This window comes from Oryctolagus cuniculus, chromosome 3 (genome assembly GCF_964237555.1).
Source record: "Oryctolagus cuniculus chromosome 3, mOryCun1.1, whole genome shotgun sequence".
NCBI lineage: Eukaryota > Metazoa > Chordata > Mammalia > Lagomorpha > Leporidae > Oryctolagus > Oryctolagus cuniculus.
This window is the reverse complement of record NC_091434.1, coordinates 23,107,108-23,133,451: the sequence shown is the minus strand read 5'-3', so window position 1 is coordinate 23,133,451 and position 26,344 is coordinate 23,107,108. Positions and strand designations below refer to the sequence as shown.

At 40.7% G+C, this 26,344-nt stretch overlaps 1 protein-coding gene across 5 annotated transcripts in view; it reads left to right on the top strand.

Annotated features, from left to right (window-relative positions):
- Positions 1-26,344, top strand: part of XRCC5 (X-ray repair cross complementing 5) — a 104,883-nt gene that overhangs the window by 41,488 nt on the left and 37,051 nt on the right. For all 5 annotated transcript variants that reach the window (XM_051848209.1, XM_002712463.4, XM_017343103.3 and 2 more), the window contains exons 14-16: positions 6,025-6,221; positions 22,140-22,233; positions 23,407-23,476. In XM_051848209.1, coding sequence (XP_051704169.1) covers positions 6,025-6,221; positions 22,140-22,233; positions 23,407-23,476 — 361 coding nt within the window. The remainder of the gene's footprint in view (positions 1-6,024; positions 6,222-22,139; positions 22,234-23,406; positions 23,477-26,344) is intronic.

Below are 26,344 nucleotides of genomic sequence, written 5' to 3'. Positions count from 1 at the left end.
AGCAGATGGATGACATAGAGTTTTTAAAATAGCTCTGGTGGTAGCATCGGAGATGGGTTAGGGACCAGCTGGGACACAGGAGTGGACTACCCAGAGACTTCAGTTAAAGCAGTGACAGAGAGTGGTTGATAAAAGATAAAAGAGGATTTGAACAGCATCCTAGCTTGAGTGAAAGGATGATGTCACATTCATTGTGGTAAAGAATATAGAATGATTAGTTGGGAAAGGTAATACATTTATTTTCACAAGGGTAAATCTGATAGAATACATTGAGTGAGAAGGAAAGGGAACAAAGCACTGAGCCCCACGTGTGAGTAAATAGATAGGGTTACTCATAAAAAGAAGAGCTGTTAGAAAACAAATGCTCCTACGTCCATCCCCAGCAAAGGATAAAGAAGTAGAAAGAGCTAGGAGAAACTTGTGCCTTGGAAGGCAGGGAAAAGAAGGCTGTTAAGAAGGAAAGATCAAGTCAGATGTTGCACAGTGATGAGCAAAGAACAATGGCAGAGAGCTTTTGGGAGGTGAAGTCTTTGATGACTTTGGGGGGTCCAGTGTTAGTTGCATAATGAAGGAGAAAGCTATCCTCAATGTAGGGAAAGAAAGATGCTACAGGAAAGTTCAGGAAGATGGGGTACCCAGGAAGACTTCTTTTTGAGTGGTGAGAGAGACAGGTAGAAAGAGGAGAACCAGGCTAGAAGGAGCAGATCAACACCTGACTCAGTGTAGTGGTAGAGGGAAGGATTAGAAACATTTTGGTTGACTGAAAAACCAATGGGCATGGAATTACTGGAAAGAGGAGCAGGCTGTTTTGGGAAAGAGGATGAGTTAGTTTGGGAAAGGCTGAATTGCAGGTATATTTGAGAAGTGCTGGAGCAGATGAGAAAGTGTTCTGAGCCTAGCAAACACACCTGAGAGCCTTCCAGGGACTGGAGGTATTTCAAGCAGAAGTCTACCTGATGAGGGCTGGAGTCTCCAGTTTTTATTTTGAGAGAGATCTGAATAGAGGTATGGCTCCCTCCTCTTTGGCTCACTCCCAAGGCCTTTGAAGAATAGAGTTAGATGATCTTGAGCATCAACAGGAAGGATCCAGGAAGGAGGATCTCTTTGGATAATGCTGAGAAATCAGACTGGTGCTCTCTGAACAGCCCTCAATTCAGCCCAAGGGCGTCTATGGTGTTTGCCTGCTATGGGCAGGGGTCTTGGATGAGCTTGTCTGTGTGTGTCTGCATGCAGACATGTACTGCATGTGTTCTAGAATAACAATTAGAAAAGAAACAAGTGAGGGGCTGGCGCCATGGCACAGTAGGTTAATCCTCTGCCTGCAGCGTTGGCATCCCATATGGGTGCCGATTCTAGTCCCAGCTGCTCCTCTTCCAATCCAGCTCTGCTGTGGCCTAGGAAAGCACTAGAAGATGGCCCAAGGCCTTGGGCCCCTGCACCCACATAGGAGACCGGGAAGAAGCACCTGGCTCCTGGCTCCTGGCTCCTGGCTCCTGGCTCCTGGCTCCTGGCTTCGGATCGGCACAGCTCCGGCCATTGTGGCCATTTGGGGAGTGAACCAACAGAAGGAAGACCTTTCTCTCTGTCTCTCCCTCTCACTGTCTGTAACTCTGCCTCTCAAATAAATAAATCAAATCTTAAAAAAAAAATAAAAGAAACAAGTGAGCTATTTTCCTTTTCCCATAGTTATTGTAGTCCTCTAGCCCTAAACAGTGAAGGCTAAAGTGAAGCACCCTACCCAAGGAAGCAAATGGAGAGTGAGATCAATGCAGATCATCCAGGAGGGCTGAAGGAGCATATAGGGAAAAGAAGCTGCTACTGACAGCAGTAGGAATCAAGGAAGAGAGTGTGAGAAACACAAACTCCATTGCTCACCCCAGGAGCAGCTTTGCTGGGCTGTATGGGAGGAATTCAGTCAGGTTTGTTGGTAAATCTCACTGCAAGGGGGTAGGCAAGGTCTGATTCTCAGGTTGTAACTGAGGAATTTTACTGAACCCCAGTGTTCATCAGCCTTTTGTTACTGTAATGAAAGGCCAAAGGCAGACTACTTTTAAAGAAAAGAGGTTTATTTTGTCATGATTCTAGAGGTGCAAGGTCCAAACAGCATGATACAGGCTTTGGCAAGCCCCTTCCCCACCACTTCCCCAAGCTGCATCACGTCATGGTGGGAGCACCATGTCTAAGGAAGACTTCTTTTTTCTTTTTGAATGAAATACCTGTAGTTGAGGGTGAATGAGCTGGGAAAAATGGGGAGGTATTAATAATCACTGTGTTGGCAACAAGTTAATTCTAATTTTAGAGAAATGCTGAAATATGTATCTTTTGTCAAGTATGTAATAGGCTGGCTGTTGAATAATTGATATAATGATGCTAAAATCTATACTAGTAACTTCTGAGCTGGCCATGTAGCCTTCTGTTTTTCCCTCTAATCTTTTTCAAATTGTAAAAATCATATCAAGAGTAACTGTTGGGGCTGGCGCTATGGATTAGTGGGTAAAGCTGCCTCCTGCAGTGCCGGCATCCCATATGGGTGCTGGTTTGAGTTCCAGCTGCTGCACTTCTGATCTAGCTCTCTGCTATGGCCTGGGAAAGCAGTGGAAGATGGCCCAATTCTTGGATCCCTGCACCCATGTAGGGGATCCAGAGGAAGCTCCTGGCTCCTGGCTTCGGATAGGCGCAGTTCTGGCCATTTCAACCATCTGGGGAGTGAACCAGCAGGTGGAAGACCTCTCTCTCTCTCTCTGCCTCTCTGTAACTCTACCTTTCAAATAAAATAAATAAATCTTAGAGAAAAAAAATAACAGTTGCTTAAAAGAAAGGTAAATAGATCAAGAATTTTGATTTCAGGTTTCCAGGTACAAAAAAATGTCATTTTCTCATAACCTCGTTTTTAAAAATGAGTTGAGGCTTCCTGCTTCAATGAATTTTATAAGTAATATCATTTAGCTTTTTTTATCTAAAATGTGACTTTTGAGAAAATATGAGAGGTAGATATTTATTGATTTACAGATGATGAAACTGAAAGGATTGCCTGGAGTTTGTACTGAAAAGCTGACAGGTTTTTCAGTAGGAAGACTGGGTAAGATATTTGTCTCTTGATTGTCCTTGTTGTTTCCTAAAAATATCAGTTGGATGTCACAGATACAAGAGTATGTGAGAGATAATCTGCATTGTTGGATATTTGATTACAGCTTTCATCTCAACTTTTTAAGCTATTGAGATATTTTTAATGACTGAAAGAGAGCTCTGTGAATTAAGGGGTATGTACAGGAAGGTTGGGTATGGATTCATAGGGCAGGGTTCATTTTTGTTTCCCCGTTTGCTTTATGTTAAGCAGGGTTGATGTTGATGCTCAAGGGAAGGACAAGTAGTTAGGAAAGGGGGAAACAGAAGTTATGGTCTGAAAGGAGTGAGCATACAGGAAAAAGAATGATTGGGTTAGTGTGTTGAAACAGGGTGGTGCAGGAGTAGCACATGGAATTTCTAGAGGAAACTAGTACTCAATTCCTACTTCAGAGTTTTCTGAATTTGTAAGATATTGACTGTTGAATGAAATTCGCTATTAAGCCTAAGTATCCTTTATTTTTTAGAAAGGAAACTAATTTTTCTTGGTATAGGAACATAATATATGGAATAATATAAACCATCTACTTTGTGATATGAGTCAGTATTTAACACTGTATATCTATTCTACTTCCTGTTTTTTTTTTTTTCTTCATGAGTACTGATATGTAAGTTGTTTGAAAATGGGAATAATTGGAACCTTATTCTCCAACCTGATTTTGGAATTACTCTCTATCAAGGGATAGAGAACATCAATGAACTGACAATTTATTTTCTTTTTCCTTAATGGCACCTCATCCTAGTACTTATTTTACTCATTTTATTTTATTTATTTTGTAAGTAAATTAATCTTTTTAAAATATTTATTTTTTATACTTTTAAAAAAAGATTTATGTATTTATTTAAAAGAGTTACAGAGAAAGACAGGAGAGACACAGAAAGAGGTCTTCCATCTGCTGGTTCACTCCCCAAATGGCCTCAACAGCTAGGGCTGGGCCAGGCCAAAGCCAGGAGCAAGGAATTTCTTTTAGGTCTCCCATGTGGGTGCAGAGGCCCAAGCACTTGGGCCATCTTCTGCTGCTTTCCTAGGCCATTAACAGGGAGCTGGATCAGAAGTGGAACACCTGGGACTCAAACCGGCACCCATATAGGATGTTGGCACTGCAGGTGGTGGCTTAACCTGCTACACTACAGTACTGTCCCCATAAAATATTTATTCATTTACTTGAAAGGCTGAGTGACAGAAAGGGAGAGACAGATCTTTCATCTGGTAGTTCACTCCCCAAATGTCCACAACAATCAGGCCTGGGCCTGGGCAAAGCCAAAGCCAGGAGCCAACAACTCTATACAGGTCTCCCACATGGTTGGCAGTGACCCAAATACTTGGACCATCTACCACTTTGCCAAGCTCATTAGCAGGAAGGTGGATCAAAAGCACAGAGTAGCTGTACCTGGAGCCAGGCGCTTTGATATGGGATGCAGGTGTTCCAAGGAGCAGCTTAATCTGCTGCACCACAATGCCCACTCCTTTTAGAGTATTTATTTTTCTGGGCAGATGCTATACTTCCTAGTAGACTGGAGGCAAGTACAAGTGATTGGGCATACTCAGCTTGTTGTTTGGTTCTACTGATGGAGCAGCAAAGGACCTGCTGTAGCCTGGATCCCGGCCCCACTCTTGTTGCTGCTTCCTGATGCCTGTGACAACAGCTTGAACCCTGGAAGCAAGCAAGCTATTCCTTCATCCAGAATCTGCTACACACTTGTTACAAGCCAAAAAGTATTTTTGGAGCTTGAAACTCAACAGTAAACAAGATAAGACTTCTACTTTCATGAAAGAGAACTGGGAAATAAGCAAGTAAACTAAAATTTTGATAATGTAATAGTTTTAGATAATGATAAATGCTGCAAAATATAAAATGAAGGAAATGATAGAAAATGATTGAGTGTTTAGAGGAGCGTGGAGGGGCTACTTCATATACATATATTCTTTGTGTCAGGGGAAGCCTCTCTCAGGAGATAGTATTTGAGCAGAACCAGAATGATAAAAAAGAGACAACTCTCGAGGACCTGAGCCAGGAGAAGGCAGAAAAGACAGGAAGCATTAAGCCCAGGCCCCAAAGGCAGGAATGAACTTGGAGTAAGAGTGGAACTGGAAGAACCAAGCCTCACAGAGCTGTGAATGAGGAAGAGAGGAGTGGGTGATGTAATCAGACAGACAAGCAGGGACTGTGTCATGTAAAGCTTCCTAGGATATGATAAGGAAGTTTTCAGATGACTCCAGCCACAATTAAACTATTAGAAGGTGATTGGCAGGACCTGAGCAGGAGGGATAGGGAGAAGTCAGGGTGGAGGTGGTGTTGCCTGGGCTAGAGTGGTAGCAGCAGGAACAGGATGGACAGACTTGAGAAATGTTCACACTCCACATTTGGGAGACTTGAGACCCTTGATGTTCTCATCCCTGTCGCAGACTTCTTCCTCCTGGGACTCCCTAAGCACAGGCAGCTTCCCTTGAGCCACCTCTTTCATTCATCACATTTCATCTTCTAAGATGAACGTGAAGGAGGAAGCACTGTGTGACTAAGGGAGCTAAAAAGATTCCAGTGAAAAACTTGTAATCTCGGATTATTGGAAGCTCTTGGAATTGTGTGTTTTAGAGAGCCATGTGTACTCCCCTCAAAATTAAAGCAGCAGCTTCTGTTTATAAGATGAGACGTCTTTCCAGAAGGTCTGCAGAAGATATTGCTTCCAAGCTTGGGTCTGTTTTTACAGTTGGTTATAGACATCACCAGTGTTCTATTTACAAAGGTGGTTGTGGGCCAACCCTTTTTATTGTGTGTTACAAGTGCTTGACTCAAATAGACCTTCCAAACTAAAGATTGAGGATCCTGGGTCAGAACATGCAAAGGAGCCTTATATTAATATCTCCGTCTTTGTTTTAAATCCTCCCACTTTTTCCAACAGTGTCTGCTGCACAGAGCCTTACATCCCCAGGAGCCTCTGCCCCCAATTCAGCAGCATATTTTGAATATGCTGGATCCTCCTGCTGAGGTGACAGCGAAATCTCAGACTCCTCTCTCTAAAATAAAGTCCCTTTTTCCTCTGACTGAAGCCATCAAGAGAAAAGATCAAGTCACTGCTCAGGACATTTTCAAAGACAAGTAAGTGCTTTGGGTAGTTGCATTTAGCATTGGATTACGTTATCTTTGTGGTAGTCTTCGAGGGGCTCTTGCCTGGGGGTCTGTGGAATTAGAAAAGCAGAAGGAATAGACCATTTGATATTTGACCTTTGCATTGAAATACTCATTTCTGACATCTGTCCTTTATACATTTTCTCCTTGCTGTTCACCTGGAATTTAGAACTACTTTCTCAATCATTTACTTTTTGACCAATATCAAATTCTTGGGGAATTATATTTAGAAAGGTCAAGCAAAGTTTTTGGACATGTAAGGCTAAATTTTATTTTTAAACTAAGTTGCTAGGAATTAGAAGAGAAGGTTAAAGGGCATGGTAGTTAGCTTTTTGTTTTATTTTTTGTTTTTTGTTGTTTTGGTGGAGAAGAGATTTTTAGAGGAAAAGTAGCAAGGAGAGTGAGAAATCTAACCCTCCCTTGTGGGCTAGGCAGGCAGCATCATAGATCTGCAGAGCTGGAGGTACCTGCAAGCCTCTCAAGGCCCTGCTGCATTTTGTAATTCTATTCTACTTGTCAATCAGAATACCCCCTTTCCCAGGATGCCTCTGTTTCATCTTGGACCTGAGGCGGGGAAGATGCCATGATATTGGGCTGCATGTGGAATTTCATGGAGGTATCATAAAACTCCCAGGAGGCTTTATGCCTGTAGAGGCACCCCTCCCCTCCATACTCAAAAAAGGAGCCAACAACTAGGGGGAGCTCTCTCTTCCAACTGAGACCACACTAGAAAAAGTGATGAGGTGCTCTTCTCTCTGTCTCCCTTCCTCCACCCCTTTTTCATCTGTCCCATTGCCTATTCATGACAGGTATTTCTCCTTATGGGGCACCCTGTGCTCACATGTGTATGTGTGAGTGTGTTTACTTTTTCACTTCAATAAAACTTGCTTTGTGTCAACACTAAGAATTCCTCTCTTTGTGTATGACAAGAGCCTAGAATAAAAATATATACAGCCTGCTCCTCTACAGCACTGTTAGTATCTTAGTAGTGTGCTTAGTTATGCTATTAGGCAGGTATTTATAGTTTAAGGATTGCAAGATCATTTTCATAGGATTCTTAAATCAAGCTAGCAGGTTACTGTTAAGTGTCTTCCCTCATTGGATTCTGTTCAGAATCTTCATGAATTTCCATTCCAAACAAAACCAAAATAAACCAGAAGAAACTGTTCTTGGTTTTCTAGAATCACTTGGGTATGTAAGATTGATTTTACCAAGTTTAGATCAGTTGGTAATTGATGACTGTTCTCAAATTAGAATGACACCCCACCCCCCTTCCTTTTAAGCTACATTTTGAGATCTGGCTTTAGACCAAGATTTTTTTCTCTTTGATTTTCTCCCCATAGTTGTATTTTTATTGACAAAATAAATATTATTTACAGATACACTAGGGGAGGAGTATTGAGTGATTTTCTTTACTGATTTCTATAAATTGTTGGCTTATAGTGAACTGTTGTTCAAGTTGAATGGAGAGCTTTGCATTTTCTGTGGCTTTTCGGAGGTTAATATCCTAAGCTTTGTTCAAACTGAGAAAAGGAAAAAATGTGCACTGGATAGATTGTCATGTGCAGAGAGGTTTACAGTTCCCTTTAGTCTTCCATGCCTTCTACACAGGTAGACCGGCCCTAAAAATCCACTTCCCTCTGCTCTCCTCATCTGCTTCTCTACCTCTGGATCCTATTTCTGAACAGTTCATAAAAGGCTGCAGTCATTCCTGCCGTGACACCTTGCTGTAGTCTCCCTGCAGTCATGAGGCTGTTCTCTGTATAAAAGTGTCTGTGCAGGCTCTTGATTACCTGGTGGTGTTGTGGGAAAGAAATGGGCCATTTTCCTCTCCCTTTGATTAAAATGTAAATTGGCTGGTTAAAAAAACATCCCACAGAGACCCAGAAGGCTGCTGTCCTGTGATTTGATTCCTGCTGTGATGACACCAAGGACCCCAGTGCTATCACTGACTCTTCTGGAGCTTTGCTGTGCTGGGCTTCCTGTGCTTTGCTCCCATAATGTTTGAGACACACCAGTGGTATCTGCCCATACATTCCTCACCCATACATTCCTACCCATACACTGTTCTCTACCCTTTCTTTCCAGAAATCTTAGAAAGTATGCATTTAGTAAATGCTTATTGAGTACCTCCTGTAATTAAGGAGAATGACACAGTCCCTTCTCAAGATTCTTACAACTCACATTTTTAATAAGGCCCTAATCAGTTTTAGAGATAGTTTCTTTAAAAAAAATGAAAACTTCTTATGCTTAGCTATGTTATTGTATATATTAATCATTTCTGTATCCAGAGTATATATTTCCAGGGAGGGTTGAGGGGCTAAGATTCAGGAAGCTTCATATTCTAAGATAAGAGTCCTAAGCTGGGAATCCAGTTTGCATTGCAGCTTTGTCACTCCCAAGCTGGTTTTGGTTAAGTAATTTAACAGCTTCATGTTAATGATATTTTAGCAATGAAATTACATGATTAAAGCACTTTGAACTATTTGGAAGAAAGACAGTAGTCAACCCAAAGATGTAATAATATCAGTATTGATTTAAAAAAATTGTTTTTTTGTTTTTTGTTTTTTGTTTTTTTTGTTTTTTACAGGCAGAGTGGACAGTGAGAGAGAGAGAGACAGAGAGAAAGGTCTTCCTTTTGCCGTTGGTTCACCCTCCAATGGCCGCCAGAGCCGGCGCACCGGGCTGATCCCATGGCAGGAGCCAGGTACTTATCCTGGTCTCCCATGGGGTGCAGGGCCCAAGCACTTGGGCCATCCTCCACTGCACTCCCGGGCCACAGCAGAGAGCTGGCCTGGAAGAGGGGCAACCGGGACAGAATCCGGCGCCCCGACCGGGACTAGAACCTGGTGTGCCGGCGCCGCAAGGCGGAGGATTAGCCTAGTGAGCCACGGCGCTGGCCTGATTTAAAAAAATTGAATGTTTGAGACAGTCTGCTGTGCATCACGGACCTGGTGAATACCTAGTGTTATAAGTGATGTCTTCATTTCAAGAGGATAAGAGCATTATTTAACACTGTAGTCCCAAAATGTACTAAATATTACCCTTACCACATAAAAACATTGCTTCCCTTAATGTTGTACACCCTTGAAATGAAAGAGTCATGTCTTAGGTAACTTGCATGAGAATTAGAGCAGCTGAAGTCTAATCTTAATTGTGAAACTAATATGTATATTATCTAGATTTATTTTTGCTTCTATGCAAGGAATTTAAAGTTTTCTGCTCTTTTCAAATCCCCTGGGAGTCCTCCCAAGCTACTGTGAGCAGATGATGTCACCTGGTCAATAGTTAAGACTCCAGTCAGCAGTGTGCCTGAGGTGCAGGTTGTAAGGCTCCCTCTGCCTCAATTTCCTCTTGAGTAAAAGAGAAAGGATAGGAATATCTGTCTCATAGAGTTATCAGCGGAGTTAATTGAGTAACAATATGCTGTTCACTGTTGTGTCCTGGGTTCTTTAGAACCCAGGACAGTGCCTAGCAAATAGTAAGAATGTAGGGTTTGTGCATAATTGGTTTAAAAATTCACAGTCTTACCCCTAGCACATCACCAATAGCAATGACAATAATGATGATGTTGGTGATGATTTCTTAGAGGAAACAGAGGCCAAGTAGGACAATAAGTGCTTGACATGCAATTTGTTTGGATCTACTTGACCATTCTATGAAGTGAGTCATTTTATTGATCTCATTTTACATCTGAGGAGACTGAGGATCAGAGAAGTTAGAAACTTGCCGAAGATCACATTTGATAAGTGTTGCAGTAAGGCTACATGTAAATACAGGCAGTCTAACTCTAGAGCTTGCATTCTGGTTTTGCTTTTTGATAGAAGCAAACCCTTCCATAGAATTTAATTAAAATCATTAGTAAATTTACAAATACAGAAAATATATATGAGGGTACTTCAAAAAGTTCATGGAAAATGGAATTAAATGATGTTACTTTGATGTAAAAAATTTGGAAATCCCTGCTTAAAAAAAGCTCATGGAAAATGCATATTCTCTAGAAACTATACATTTATTTAAAATCTTTCTGAAACAAAGTAAACTTATTTTTTTAAATTCTTATTAATATGAAGAGAATAGCTAGCATGTATTTCATAGCTACAATTCTAAGATAACCATATTTCCCTCCCGTCCTCTCTCAACTTCCAGGGGCTTCTTTTGTCCTTTTTTTTTCCTTTAATTATAACAGAGACATGATTTCTGTTTTTTAAAAAATTTATTATTATAAAGAGAACAGATTTTATGCATTGCGTAGTACAATTTCAAGAAGACAGCCACACTTCCCTCACTCCCCTACTCCCCCATCTCTCTCCCTCCCTCCCCTCTCTTCATCAATTTTTGCAGTGACATAATTTTAATCCACTCTTTATTCACAAGCTTAATTCACCACTAATCATAATACTCAACAAGTAAAAAGTAGAAAGACTACAGTTCCACAGGAGTATAAACATGAACTAAAAAAGATAATCATATCCCAAAATGACCATTTCATTCCTATACATTTTTTGGTATTCTCTGTTAACTGTGACATATCAGAGAAGACTTAATATATTTGTAATTTTTTAGACTGAATTATTTCACTAATCACAGTGGTTTCCAGATGCATCCATTTTGGTCTGTTCTCATTTTTCCAGGTCCTTGTTATATTCAAGTGTTGTTAAATCATTTATTTGATATCTTTCCAATTTCTTGATTAGGTACTGATTGCTATAAACTTCTCTCTTAACACTGCTTTTGCTGTATCTCATAGGTTTTGATATGCTGTATTGTGATCTTCGTTCATTTCCAGGAACTTTATGATTTCCCTTTTGATTTCTTCTATAACCTACTGTTCATTCAGGAGGGTGTTGTTCAGTCTCCATGTGCTTGAATATTTTCTAAAGTTTCTTAAGTTGTTAATTTCCAGCTTTATTCCACTGTGGTCAGAAAAGATACACAGTATTATATCAGTTTTTTGAATTTGCTGAGACTTTCTTTATGGCCTAGCATATGGTCTATCCTAGAGAAAGTTCCATTCACTACTGAAAAATTTGTGTATTTTGCAGTTGTGGGATAAAATATTCTGTAGTATCAATTAGGCCCATTTGGTCCATAGTGTAGATTAGTTGTGTTGTTTCTTTGTTGATTTTCTGTTTAGTTGATCAGTCCATTGATGAAATGGGGTGTTTAAATCCCCCATTATTACTGTATTGGAGTCTATGTCTCCCTTTAGATAAAGACATAATTTCAGTCCACTCTATAATCACAGGCTTAATGAATACTAACTGTAATATTCAACAAATAAAAAAGTAGAAGGACCACAGTTCCACCAGAGTATTAACAAGAGCAGAAAACGAATCAAATAACAAGATGTCTGTTTCATTCCTGAATTTTTTTTTTTTTTTTTTTTTTGCATTCTGTATTAACTCCCTCATGTTAGAGAAAACATGTGATACTTGTCTTTTGGGGACTGGCTTATTTCACTAAGCATACTGATTTCCAGTTGCATCCATTTTGTTGCAAAAGACAGGATTTCTTTCCTTTTTAGGACTGAGTAGTATTCCATACTGCATGTTTACCACATTTTCTTTATCTAGTAATCAGTTGATGGACATTTGGGTTGATTCCGTATCCTAGCTGTTGTGAATTGAGCTGCAGTAAACATGGGAATACAAATAATTTTCATATTCTGGTTTCATTTTGTTTGGGTAAATTCTCAGGAGTGGGATTGCTGAGTCATATGGTAGATCTATTTTCAGATTTCGGAGGAATCTCCATACTATTTTCCATAATGGTTGTATGAGTTTACATTCCCACCAACAGTGTACGAGGGTACTTTTTCCCCACACATTTCACCAGCATTTATTATTTTTTGATTTTTGGATGATAGCTATTCTAACTGGGGTGAAATGAGATCTCATTGTGGTTTTTATTTGCATTTCCCTAATGGCTAGTGATCCTGAGCATTTTTTTCATGTGCCTGTTGGCCATTTGTATTTCATCCTTTGAAAAATACTAGTTCATATCCTTTGCCCATTTCTTAACTGGGTTGTTTATTTTATTGTTGTTGAGTTTCTTGAGCTCTTTATATATTCTGGATATTAATCCTTTATCAGCTGCATAGTTTACAAATATTCTCTCCTATTCTATCAGTTGCCTCTTTACTTTGAGTGTTTCCTTTGCAGTGCAGGAACTTCTTAGTTTGATGTAATCTAATTGGTGTATCTTTGACTTTATTGCCTGGGCTTCTGAGGTCTTTTCTAAGAAGTCTTTGCCTATGCCAGTGTCTTGCAGAGTTTCACCAATGTTTTCTTCTAGTAATGTTATGGTAGCATATTTTAGATTTAAATCCTTGATTCATTATTAGTTGATTTTTGTATAAGGTGTAAGGTAGGGGTCTTGTTTCATATTTTTGCATGCATAGATCCAGTTTTCCCAACTCCATTTGTTAAAGGGACTGTCCTTTCTCCAGGGAGTGATTTTGGCTTGTTTGTCAAAGATTAGTTGATTGTGGCTGTGTGGACTAATTTCTGGGATTTCTATTCTGTTCCATTGATCTATATGTCCATTTTTGCACCAATACCAGAGTGTTTTGATTATAACTGCTCTGTAGTATGTCTTAAAATCTGGTATTGTGATGCCTCCAGGTTTGCTTTTGTTGTTTAAGATTGCCTTAGCTATTCAGGACTCTTGTGTTTCCATATAAATTTTAGCATTGTTTTTTCTAGCTCTGAGAATAATATGCTTGGTATTTTGATTGGGATCACAATGAATCTGTAAATTGCTTTGGGTACTATGGCCATTTTGATGATATTAATTCTTTCAATCCACAAACATGGAAGGTGTTTCTGGGTTTGTTTTGTGTGTGTGTGTGTGTGTGTGTCTTCTCCTATTTCTTTAATGTTTTGTAGTTTTTACTGTAGAGATATTTCGCATTCTTGGTTAAATTTGTTCCAAAAGATTGAAATTTTTTGTAACTATTATGAATAGTACTGATTTTACAAGTTCTTTCTCAGCTATGGCATTGTCTGTGTATACAATGGCTATTGGTTTTTGTATATTGATTTTTATATACTGCAACTTTACCAAATTCTCCTCTTTTAGTTGAGTCTTTGGAGTCCCCTGTATATAAGATCTTGTCATCTGCAAACAGGGATTAATTTGACTTCCTCCTTTCCAATTTGTATCCCTTTGATTTCTTTTTCTTGCCTAATAGCTCTGCCTTAAACTTCTAGAACTATATTAAATAGCAGTGGTGAAAGTGGGCATCTTCAGTGCTGTGGCATAGCAGGTAAGGCCTCCACCTGTGGTGCCAGCGAGCCATATGAGCACCAGTTGGAGACTGGCTACTCCACTTCCAATCCAGCTCTCTGCTATGGTCTGGGAAAACAGTGGAAGATGGCCCAAATCCTTGGGCCCCTGCACCTGTGTGGGAGACCCAGAGGAAGCTCCTAGCTCCTGGCTCCTGGCTCCTGGTTTTGGATCGGCGCAGCTTTGGCTGTTGAGGCCATTTGTGGAGTGAACCAGCAAATGGAAGATATCACTCTCTCTCTTTGCCTCTGTCTCTCTGTAACTCTGCCTTTCAAATAAATATGTAAATCTTAAAAAAAAAAAAAAAAGAATGAAAATGGGCTTGCTTGTCTGGTTCCATATCTCAATGGAAATGCTTCCAACTTTTCCCTGTTCACTCTGATGCTAGCTGTGGGTTTGTCAAATATATTGTCTTGATTGTGTTGAGAAATCTTGTCCTGGACTTTTCTTTTTTGGGAGAATCTTTATTACAGATTCAGTCTCCACCTTGGTTATTAGTCTATTTAGGTTATCTATGTTTTCATGACTCAATTTTGGTAGATTGTATGTGTGCAGAAATCTATTCATTTCTTCTAGATTTTCCAATTTGTTGGCATGTAGCTATAGTAATTCTGATTATTCTTTTTATTTCTATGATATCTGTTGCTGCATCTCTGATATTATTAATTTAGGTCTTCTCCCTTTTCTTTTTTCTTTTTGCTACTTGGGCCAGTGGTGCATTAATTTTGTTCATTTTTTTAAAAACCAGTTCTTGATTTTCACTGACCTTTTATCTTTTTTTGTTTATTTCTAATTTTAATATTTATTTCCTCCTACTAATTTTGGGTTTCTTTTGTTGTTTTTCTAGGTCCTTGAGATGTATTCATAGATCATTTATTTTATGCCTTTCCAATTTCTTGATGTTGACACTAATTGCTATAATCTTTCCTCTTAACACTGCTTTGCTGTGTCCTATAAGTTTTGATACATTATATTGTCATTTTCATTCATTTCTAGGAATTTTTTATTTCCCTTTTGATTTCTTCTTTGACCCACTATTCATTTAGAAAAGTATTTTTCAGTCTTTACACGTTTGCATATTTTCTGGAGTTTCCTAAGTTGTTAATTTCCAGCTTCAGTCCATTGTAGTCAGAAAAGATACATGATATGATTTCAGTTTTTTCAAATTTGTTGAGACTTGCTTTATGGTCTAACATATGGTCTATTCCAGAGAAAGTTCTATACACTGATGAATGTGTATTCTGTGAGATAAAATGTTCTGTAGATACCAGTTAGGTCCATTTGGTCCATAGTGTAGATTAGCTCTGTTGTTTCTCTGTCAACTTTTTGTCTAGTTGATCTGTCCATGGATGAAAGTGGAGTGTTTAAGTCCCCCATTATTATTGCATTGGAGCGTGTTTTCCTTTACATCCATTAATATTTGTTTTAAATAGCCAGGCATTCTGGCACTGGATGCATATATATTTGCTATAGTTACTCTTAATCATACTGCCATTTTGCTATTGCATTACATGTCCCAAGACCTTTTGTTGTTTCACATGCTGAGCTTCAGAAACTACTTAATACCTGTCTGCAGCCCAGATTTCTATCCAATTCACTGGAAAACTAATTCTCAATAGGTACCTCAAGTTCAATAGGTCCAGAAATGACTTTATCATCTTTCTTCCCTGCTTTTTTTAAACTGTTCTTCATGCTATTCTCTATTTCAGTAAATGACACCTAATTTCCTGGGAGTCATCTCTTTCTTTTACTTTCCATGTCTAATTGGTTTACCAAGTTGTACTAAATTTACCTGAAATCCATCCCTTTTGTTTCAGCTTTGTACAGAGACTAATAGCATTGATTTTGGTGTCAGAAAGATTTGAATCTAAACCCAAGTGCTTCCCCTTTTCAAAAAGCAGTTGAGATTGACAAGTTGCTCTAAGTCAAGTGGCAGCAACAAATACCTGCTTCTCAGGATTCTCATTTGCTCATTTATAAAAGGACAATGGTAATAGCTAATTCATAAGGTCATTGCTAAGTTTAACTGAGATAATTTAAATGTGCTTAGCATAGTGACTAGCACATGATGTTAGCTCTTATTAGCATCGCTCACAGCCATTACCTTTATGTAGGCTGTCTCATTTTAGCCTGCTTTACTGAGATAACCTCTTAACTGATTTCCCTCATTTCAGTCTTTGCCCTTTTCAATCCATTCTGCTACCTGAGTGATTTTTTGAAAAACAAATCTGATCAAGTAATTCCCTTTTAAAAATTCTTTAATGCTGTGATTCATAATCCTTCTTTTTCTTTTGTGATGGACCCATTTGATATAAACACTATGAACCCTCTTCCCCCCAAAATGCCCTAACCTACCAAGTTGTGAATGTAATTTCAAGATCCCTTGACTCCATCTTTGGATGCCTGATTAAAAACCCTTGCTTTAATGGCCTCCCATTACTTTCATCATAATATCCAACTCTGTGACAGAAATTAGAAAACCTGGATAAGCAAAAAGGAAAGAAGTGTGTGTCCATAACCTGACGCCCTGAAGATCTCCTTTTCTTCCTCCACATTTTTATGCCTGTGATTCATATATATTCCAGCCACATCTTTCACTTCTTTGCAGCTTATACTTCGTCCTCCTGCCCAATGTAACTGTTTGCTGTTCTCTGAAAGGAATATGCTATTATCCCATGACTGTTAATTGCTTAATTTTTTATCTGAAATTTTAAAAATGTTGATTGTGAATTAATTTTTGTATATCTAGGGTTTAGATTCTAGCTTAATGATTGGCACATAGTAAATATTCAATAAATATTTGGCTAAATAAATGAATTGTAGGATTTATACATATTATGAAACAGAATAAGAGGAGAAAGAACCATTACCTATGGTCCCATAATCCAAATGCAGCAGCTGTTAACATCTCTGTGCCTCCTATGATCTTACATGGATAATTTCTACCTTCCAGGGTTTAATTCCTTCATAGATAATTTGGGATGAGGATCACTGTTCTTTTCCACTTCTGTTAGACATTTTGAACTTAACATATGCAAAATTCTTAATAATGCTATTATTCAACCTTGAGTTTATTAACCATATTAAATGCTGCTTTCTACTAATTTATCTGGCTGCTTTTACCTGCCTGGGACTGGAGAACTGGTGGATATCTCTGTTTACCCTTTCTTCCCTATAATCTTATTTTGGAGGAGTTAAGAAAATTTTCATGTGATTCAACATTGTATTCCTATAGAACTTAGCACAGCACTTTGTATGTATAATGCTTCTTTTTTTTAATTTATTTTTTTGACAGGCAGAGTGGACAGTGAGAGAGAGAGAGACAGAGAGAAAGGTCTTCCTTTGCCGTTGGTTCACCCTCCAGTGGCCGCCGTGGGCAGTGCGCTGCAGCCGGCGACTGTGCTGATCTGATGGCAGGAGCCAGGTACTTATCCTGGTCTCCCATGGGGTGCAGGGCCCAAGCACTTGGGCCATCCTGCACTGCACTCCCGGGCCACAGCAGAGAGCTGGACAAGAAGAGGAGCAACCGGGACAGAATCCGGCACCCCGACCGGGACTAGAACCCGGTGTGCCGGCACCGCAGGGCAGAGGATTAGCCTAGTGAGCCGCGGCGCCGGCCTTATAATGCTTCTCAATACTACAAGTTAATTTGGATTTTCAGAAGAGAATAGTTGATATAACAACAATATTTTCCCCATAGTGTTTTCTTGAAGAGTACACTGATGCTCAGAGAGGATGGTAGGTGTCTAAAGTCTAAACTGTAGTTATACAAAAAATAATACACAGAGAACACCTTCAAGAAAATGTAAGATTCCAGGGCTAGTCAGTGACAATCCTGAGACTAGAATTCAAGTGTATTGATTTTATATTCTGTTTGTAAGCAAAGGGCTCTGGATGACTTATCCCTCTTTTTTTTTTTTTTTTAGAAAGCTTTTATGTATTAAATAAATATAAATTTCATAGGTACAGCTTTTGGAATATAGCGATTCTTCTCCCTGTACCCATCCTCATACCCCCCACTCCCATGCCACCTCCTACTCCCTCTCCCATCTCATTCTTCCTTAAGACTCACTTTTAATTATATACAGAAGACCAACTCTATAAGTAAAGATTTCAACAGTTTGCAACCCACAAAGACACACAAAGTATAAAGTACTGTTTGAAGACTAGTTTTACCATTAATTCTCATAGTACAACTCATTAATGACAGAGGTCCTACATGGGAAGCAAGTGCACAGTGACTCCTGTTGCTGGTTTAACAGTTGACACTCTCATTTATGATGTCAGTGATCACCTGAGGCTCTTGTCATGAGCTGCCCAGGTAATGGAAGCCTTTTTGAGTCCACAAACTCCATCATTATTTAGATAGGGCCAAAAGCAAAGTGGAAGTTCTCTCCTCCCTTCAGAGAAAGGTACCTCCTTCTTTGATGGTCCCTTCTTTCCACTGGGATCTCACTCACAGAGATCTTTCATTTAGGTCATTTTTTTGCCACAGTGTCTTGGCTCTCCATGCCTAAAATGCTCTCATGGGCTTTTTTAGCCAGATCCGAATGCCTTAAGGGCTGATTCAGAGGCCAGAGTGCTGTTTAGGGCATTTGTCTTTCTATGAGTCTGTTTTGTGGCGTGCTTCCCATGTTGGATCACTCTCCTTTTTAATTCTATTGTTATTAGCAGACACTTGGTCTTATTTATGTGATCCCTGTGACACTTATTCCTATCTTTGTGATCAGTTATGCACTTAAAATGATCATTTTAACTAGTAATATGGCATTTGTACCTGCCAACTTAATGGGATTTGTAGTCCCATGGCAAGTTTTTAGCTTTACCCTTAGAGGCAAGTCCATGAGAATATGTGCCAAACTATACATCTCCTCCCTCTCTTACTCCCACTCTTATTTTTCACAAGGATCCATTTTCAATTGCATTTAAACACCTAAGAATAATTCTGTGTTAAGTAGAGCGTTCAACCAATGGTATCAAGTAGAAAAAGAAAATAGTACAAAGAATAAAATAATAAGCTGTTCCTCAACAGTCAGGACAAGGGTTGATCAAGCCATTGCTTCTCATAGTGTCAATTTCACTTCTACAGGTTCCCTTTTAGGGGCTCAGTTAGTTGTCACATATCAGGGAAAACTTATGATAATTGTCCCTTTGGGACTGGCTTATTTCGCTCAATATGATGTTTTACAGATTCCTCCACTCTGTTGCAAATGACCAGATTTCATTTATTTTACTACTGTGTAGTATTCCATAAAGTACATATCCCATAATTTCTTTATTCAGTCTTCTGTTGACAGGCATTTAGGTCGATTCCATGTCTTAGCTGTTGTGAATTGAGCTGCAATAAACATGGAGGTGCAGATAGCTCTTTTATTTGCTGATTCAACTTTCCTTGGACTTATCCCTTTTAATGTTTTCTGTTTACCTCATCTCTGCTTCTCACAGGGAAAAAAGATAGTGGTGAATGGAAAATATATCAATTAATAAAACTCATACTTCATGTATATATGGCTGTGATGATTACTTTGTCCACATACCTACCTATAAAAAAAATTCACTATTGAAATACCATTGAGGAGCCGGCGCCGTGGCTCAATAGGCTAATCCTCCGCCTAGCGGCGCCGGCACACCGGGTTCTAGTTCCAGTCGGGGTGCCAGATTCTGTCCCGGTTGCCCCTCTTCCAGGCCAGCTCTCTGCTGTGGCCCGGGAGTGCAGTGGAGGATGGCCCAAGTGCTTGGACCCTGCACCCCATGGGAGACCAGGAGAAGCACCTGGCTCCTGCCTTCGGATCAGCGTGGTGCGCCGGCCGCAGCGCTCCGAGCACGGTGGCCGTTGGAGGGTGAACCAATGGCAAAGGAAGACCTTTCTCTCTCTCTCTCTCACTGTCCACTCTGCCTGTAAAAAAAAAAAAAAAAAAGAAAGAAAGAAAGGAAGGAAGGAAGGAAGGATGGGAGGGAGGGAGGGAGGAAGGAAGGAAGGAAGGAAAGAAAAGAAAGAAAGAAATACTGTTGAGGAAGGCAGCTTATGTCTTCATTTTCTTAGTTTCATTTTTAAGAAAAACTCTTAGGGCTAGTGCTGTGGTGTAGCAGGTGAAGCCACTGCCAGCGGTGCCAGCATCCCATGTGGTAGTTGGTACAGGTCCCAGCTACTCCACTTCTGATCCAGTTTCCTGCTAATGTGCCTGGGAAGGCAAAAGAGGATGGTCCAAGTCTTTGAGCCCCTGCACCTGTGTGGGAGACCTGGAGGAAGCTCCTAGCTCCTGGCTTCAGATCAGCTGTTGCAGCCATTTGGGGAGTGAACCAGCAGATAGAAGACCTCTCTCTGTCTCTTCCTCTGTCTGTGACTCTGCCTCTCAAATAAGCAAATAAATCCTAAAAAGAAAAGAAAAAAGAAAAACTCTCCTTCATCCTTCATTGTTTGAAGCGTTGCACAATGAAACACATTTAGAGGGGCTGGTGCTATGGCATAGCACATAAGACCGCTGCCTGCAGTACAGGCGTCCAGTATGGGCACAAGTTCGAGTCCTGGTTGCTGCACTTCCGATCCAGCTCTCTGCTGTGGCCTGGGAAAGCAGTGGAAGATGACCCAAGTCCTTAGGCCACTGCACCCACATGAGAGGCCTGGAAGAAATTCCTTCGGATCGGCACAACTTCGGCCGTGTGGCCAATTGGGGAGTGAACCAGCAGATGGAAGACCTCTCTCTCTCTCTCTCTCTCTCTCTGCTGCTCCTTCTGTCTCTGTGTAACTCTGACCTTCAAATAAATAAATAAATCTTAAAAAAAAAACCTCACACATTTAGAGTACTAGTCTCAAAAATGCTAAGAGAAATGATCTTAACTGTATTTACTACAAAAAATGGTCTGTGAATTAATACATAAGTTCATGAGTTTAATTTAGTCTTTCCACAGTGTATATGTATTTCAAAGTTTGTCATGTTGCACATGATAAAAATATATAATTTTCATTTGTCTACTAACTATTTTTTGTTTGTTTTTTTGTTTGTTTTTGTGTGACAGGCAGAGTAGACAGTGAGAGAAAGAGAGACAGAGAGAAAGGTCTTCCTTTGCCGTTGTTCACCCTCCAATGGCCGTTGCGGCGGGCTCGCTGCGGCCGGCGCACTGCGCTGATCTGATGGCAGGAGCCAGGTGCTTCTCCTGGTCTCCCATGGGGTGCAGGGCCCAAGCACTTGGGCCATCCTCCACTGCACTCCCGGGCCACAGCAGAGAGCTGGCCTGGAAGAGGGGCAACCGGGACAGAATCCGGCGCCCTGACCAGGACTAGAACCCGGTGTGCCGGCGCCGCAAGGTGGAGGATTAGCCTTTTGAGCCACGGCGCCGGCCCTGTCTACTAATTATTTTTAAAAAGAATTGCTAGAGGCCGGCGCCGCGGCTCACTAGGCTAATCCTCCGCCTAGCGGCGCCGGCACACCGGGTTCTAGTCCCGGTCGGGGCGCCGGATTCTGTCCCGGTTGCCCCTCTTCCAGGCCAGCCCTCTGCTGTGGCCAGGGAGTGCAGTGGAGGATGGCCCAGGTGCTTGGGCCCTGCACCCCATGGGAGACCAGGAAAAGCACCTGGCTCCTGGCTCCTGCCATCGGATCAGCGCGGTGCGCTGGCCGCAGCGCGCCGGCCGCGGCAGCCATTGGAGGGTGAACCAACGGCAAAGGAAGACCTTTCTCTCTGTCTCTCTCTCTCACTGTCCACTCTGCCTGTCAAAAAAATAAAAAAAATAAAATAAAAAAAAAAAAAAAAGAATTGCTAGATATCATTACTAATTTCATTCAGCCATTTCTGTTAGTTGTTTTTACTATAGACATTATTTGTTTAGGGGAAAATCATCATCATATTTTTCCTGTTCCACAACTTAAGGGTAATCATAGGCAGAATCTTTGGATTTGCTATTTTTCTCCTTTGCAATTAACTTGGCCTCCTGTTTGACTTCAGGATAGCCTGTTAAAACCAGCGTTTTACATGAGGTGGAATATTTGCCATGCTTTCTTGAGTCATCTTTCCTTTAGCATGAAGATGCTATTGAACATGCGTAAAACAGAATTAGATTTCTAAAGAGCAGCTTAAAAGTTTTTTAAAGTGTTTTTTGTAGTTTAAGCTTTCTCTAAGAGGATTCTCTTTATATTTAATCAAGGATTGTCTACTAAGTTTTGACAGTTGTAAGTAGATACTTACAAAGCTTTCACATACAGGGTGGAGAAGATAGGCTATTAGGCGCAAAGGTCTTCTGTGTACACAGAAAGCTAATAGCTATCAGTTCTGCGACAGGGACTAGCAAATAGTACCTGCAGGGTAGATAGATTTCTTACTTACACGCTAAAGTTTCCATTATCTGTGTTTGCAGTTTCATCTTTTGCAAAGACTTTATGGTGCGGCTGCTAATTATGATTTCTCTACTGCTGTGAAACAAAGCCAGGGCTGCTTCAAGGGCTGCCAGGAGCTCTGAGGCTCGGAAAGGGAGGCGAGCTCTTTGTAAAGGAACTAAGTGTGGCTGTTTATTTTGGGAGCTTGGAAGATTTATACTTGTTACATTAACAATTCTGGTTTTGATTTTTTTTAAGGTTGCAAAAAAATAATCTTTTTGTTTTCTAGTCACGAAGAAGGACCCATTGCTAAAAAATGCAAGACTGAAGAAGAGGAAGCCCACTTCAGTGTCTCCAGCCTGGCTGAAGGCCGTGTCACCAGTGTAAGCAGAGCTTTTTCTAATACACTTCCCTGTTTTCATAGAGATTGCATCAATTTTTGTTAGTCTATTGACATATCATTTTCTTTGATTTTCTCTGTCTCTATTATATATTATATATATAAATTATATATATATATAATTTAGAAAGGTTTATCCTGTACTTCTCCCTTTCTTCTTTAAGTAATTATTATCAGTAACTTACCTATGGAATTATCTATATGATATGTAATAGATTTATCTCTGAGTACGATGGAAGAAATTTTTGTCTTTGAAGCCCTCTTAGTCAGCACTGCACTGAATCTTTATACATGATCTGCTTTTACTTTGTGAGAACATTTTCAGTTTGGGCATGTTTGTATATTCTTCCAAAACTCTAGTGCCAAAGGGTCAAGAGCAATGCCCCAAAAGGGGCAGTTCAGTGAGTCAAATATTAAGCTGTTATTTCTTCTTTTTTTTTTTTTTTTAATTTATTTGACGGGTAGAGTTGTAGACAGTGAGAGAGAGAGACAGAGAGAAAGGTCTTCCTTCCATTAGTTCACTCCCAAATGGCCACTGCTGCCGGCGCTGTGCCGATCCAAAGCCAGGAGCCAGGTGCCTTTTCCTGGTCTCCCATGTGGGTGCAGGGGCCCAAGCACTTGGGCCATCCTCCACTGCTCTCCCAGGCCACAGCAGAGAGCTGAACTGGAAGAGGAGCAACTAGAACCCAGCGCCCATATGGGATGCCAGCGCCGCAGGCGGAGGATCAACCAAGTGAGCCATGGCGCTGGCCCCAAGCTGTTATTTCTTATGTCACTTTAGTGAGGCAACTGTCCAGAACTGAGCCCACACTGCAGAGTCCTCCCCTTCCTAATTGATAGGGTATACAGCCAGTCTGTACCACTAAAAGCCCCCAAGCTGGGCTGGCTGCTGGCTTGGATTATAATACTTCTGACTCCTCAAGAAAGAAGTCAGTTTTCATAAAGAGAGGTGACTGAAAGTATCGGGCAGCCATTTGACCACTGGTGTCTTCTGTCCTTTAACAGAGCCCTAGAAATGAAAATGGACAGAAAAGACCTTTTTGTCTTTGGTTTTATTTTTTAAAAGCAGACTTACTACATTAGTCAGTTTATGTTGCCTGGGGTGCTGTACAGAAGAGAAGTGACCTGCAGGCTTATTGTCTGTGGTCTGGTCTAGGTTGGAAGTGTGAATCCTGCTGAGAACTTCCGTGTTATAGTGAGACAGAAGAATGCCAGCTTTGAGGAAGGTGAGTGATAAGTCCCAATGGCTTTGCAGTTAAGAGAAACTATTTAAATAGCCTGATTTCAAGCCTCATTAGTAACTGTAGCCTCTTATTGTACTGCTTTATATGGCCTTTTTCTTTACTGGAAGATCTTTGTGATTGTCCCTTGCTGTTAATCCTGCAGGTTTGTGTATACAGCAACATCGCATTCATTTTTGCTGCCCAGGGTCAGGGCTATGTGAACTGCTTTCTGTATATCTGAGTGTTTATGTTCATGTGTGCACAGAATGTCCAACATCTTGGAATTTTAGCAGGGGAGGTAACTCTCAAATGCTTAGAAACATTATTACCTGGCAGAGGCCTAAGGCACCTTACCTCTTAAGATCTAGGAATCCTGGCAAGGTGCCTAAACCTGTAGTGTGGTTGCCCAAAGGTACTCAGAGCCATCTGAGCCTCAGAGAGAGCTTACAGTCTACCAGCCACATCCTATTGGCAGCAACCCCAAAGACCAAACCCGTAGAAATTTCTTGAGGAAGGGCAGCTTTATCATTATGTGAATCTTCAGTCTTTTATTGAGGTCTATGTCTTGTATTTTGAAAAACAGGAAGAGTTGTTTTTTTTTTTTTTTTTTTTTTTTTTACTGCTATGAATTGCCATATAGGAAAGAAGCTTTTGAGTTCTAACACAAAACAAAATTTCATCTGAATAGAAGGGAATCTAAAATTCTAGGTAACTATTCCGGATGGGTTGGTAGAAACAGTCCTTCAGAATCTCCCTTTTTTTTGTGTTGAGATGGTCAACAGAGATTTTCACAGCATTGAACCTGTGCTGTTATCATCTGGCTGGCATATTGTGACTGGAAAGAAGCAGACACACTACCACAACAAATCAACAAACTCTTTCATCTATCATGATTATTGTGTTCTGGAAAAAGATTAAGGCCTTGTCCAAAGTTGAGACTCTTCCTTTTGAAAGAGATTGGTCTCCTGAGTTGGTGCAAATATGGTTTTTTTAGAGACAAAATCTAGTTGTCCATCACTGTTAGGTGGCATCCACTAGCTGTTTTATGTCTACTGTGTGCAAAGCATTGTGCTAGCACTTTATTATATTCTCTCCTTCAATCACCCCACATAGCAATCTTGTCAAGAGAAAATGCTAGAACTTTAACTGCTGATGCCAGAGTTTTCTGAAAGAGAGATTAGTTTTTATTGGAAAAAAATACTTTGGTACATGCTCATGGTAGAGAATGAGCCTGTGTCCCCAGATTTGATGGTCAGTCAATGTTGAAACTGCAAAGGAGGGGGAGGCTGCTTTGCATCGTGGGAAAACTGACACAAATTCAGGAAAGGAGGAGATGAGGAAGAAGAAGAGGAAGGGACAGAAAGTGAGTGAATTTTCACACAGGCACAGCCATTGATGATGTGTTTCCAACTCATAACTACAGATACTCAGTCAATTCAGTCAGTAAAACTCTGGGAATGCTAGGTCTGAGTCCTGTATTGGGGGAAACTGGTGAAGAGGTAGCATTTGGCATATGGAATTACTTCAGACACAGAAAGCTCCTGAAAACACAAGAAGCCGGTGTCTAAAGAGACCATAATAAAGTAGGTGCCTGAGAATTTGCTCACATCACAGGACAACATGGCTTCTCCAGGCCGTGGGATTGGAGATTTGAAGCAGTCTTGTGAAAATAACAAAGGGAGGTGGACCCTAAATGACATGTAGGTTAGGGCCGGCGCCGCGGCTCACTAGGCTAATCCTCCGCCTTGCGGCGCCAGCACACCGGGTTCTAGTCCCGGTCGGGGTGCCGAATTCTGTCCCAGTTGCCCCTCTTCCAGGCCAGCTCTCTGCTGTGGCCAGGGAGTGCAGTGGAGGATGGCCTAAGTGCTTGGGCCCTGCACCCCATGGGAGACCAGGAGAAGCACCTGGCTCCTGCCATCAGATCAGCGCGGTGCGCCGGCCGCAGCGCGCTGGCCGCAGTGGCCATTGGAGGGTGAACCAGCGGCAAAGGAAGACCTTTCTCTCTGTCTCTCTCTCTCTCACTGTCCACTCTGCCTGTCAAAAAAAAATAAAAATAAAAAAATGACATATAAGTTAGAATAGGCATGATTACCCCCATTTTCTGGATAGAAAAACTATTAAAACTGCAAGAAATAAAAAAAAATTTTTTCCCAAAAGTCACACAGGGATTCAAACACATATCATTTCACATACTGGAATTTTTTTGTTAAATTTAGTCATCTATTTCTCCTTATTCCTAATACTCTTCTTTGCTGCACTTTTTTTTGTAAGCATTACGATGCCATGGACTTATAATAAGACTTTTTATGAGTAGATTGTCCTTGTACATTGAAGGTGACTTTTGAGTCCTAGCGTGTTGTTAATAGGAAGGTTTATGTCACAAAACCAGACTTTCTGCAGAGCTGTGGGAAAATGGGGCTGCCTTAGCCAACAGTTCTGCTTTCAAGGAAGCTTGGCTTCCCTACTACTCCTCCCTTTCTCACCTCCAACTCTAAAAGTTGTTGTTTTCTCATCGCTTGTCATGCCCTTTTTCTTTGGCTTGGACATCTCTTTTGTAAGGCCTTTGGTGAGCCAGGACTCAGACTTTTCCTGCAAGCGCAAAGAGTGCTCCCTGCAGATTTCCAGCTGCCTCCCTGGTGATGATCGTTTTTATCCATGTGCGGGATCTCTGGCTAGAGTGGCGGAGGGAGGGAAGCCCGTCTTTTTTTCAAGTACATTTTTTATTCTGTTTCCAAAAGTGTGATCAACAATAGATAGTTGGTAATATTGTTTTTCCCTTGGGTTGAGCTTGGCCATTTCACCTATAGTTATAAAATAAATATGGATATGGTTACTTTGTGTCAGGTCTAGCAGAAGCACAGTAAAACTGAG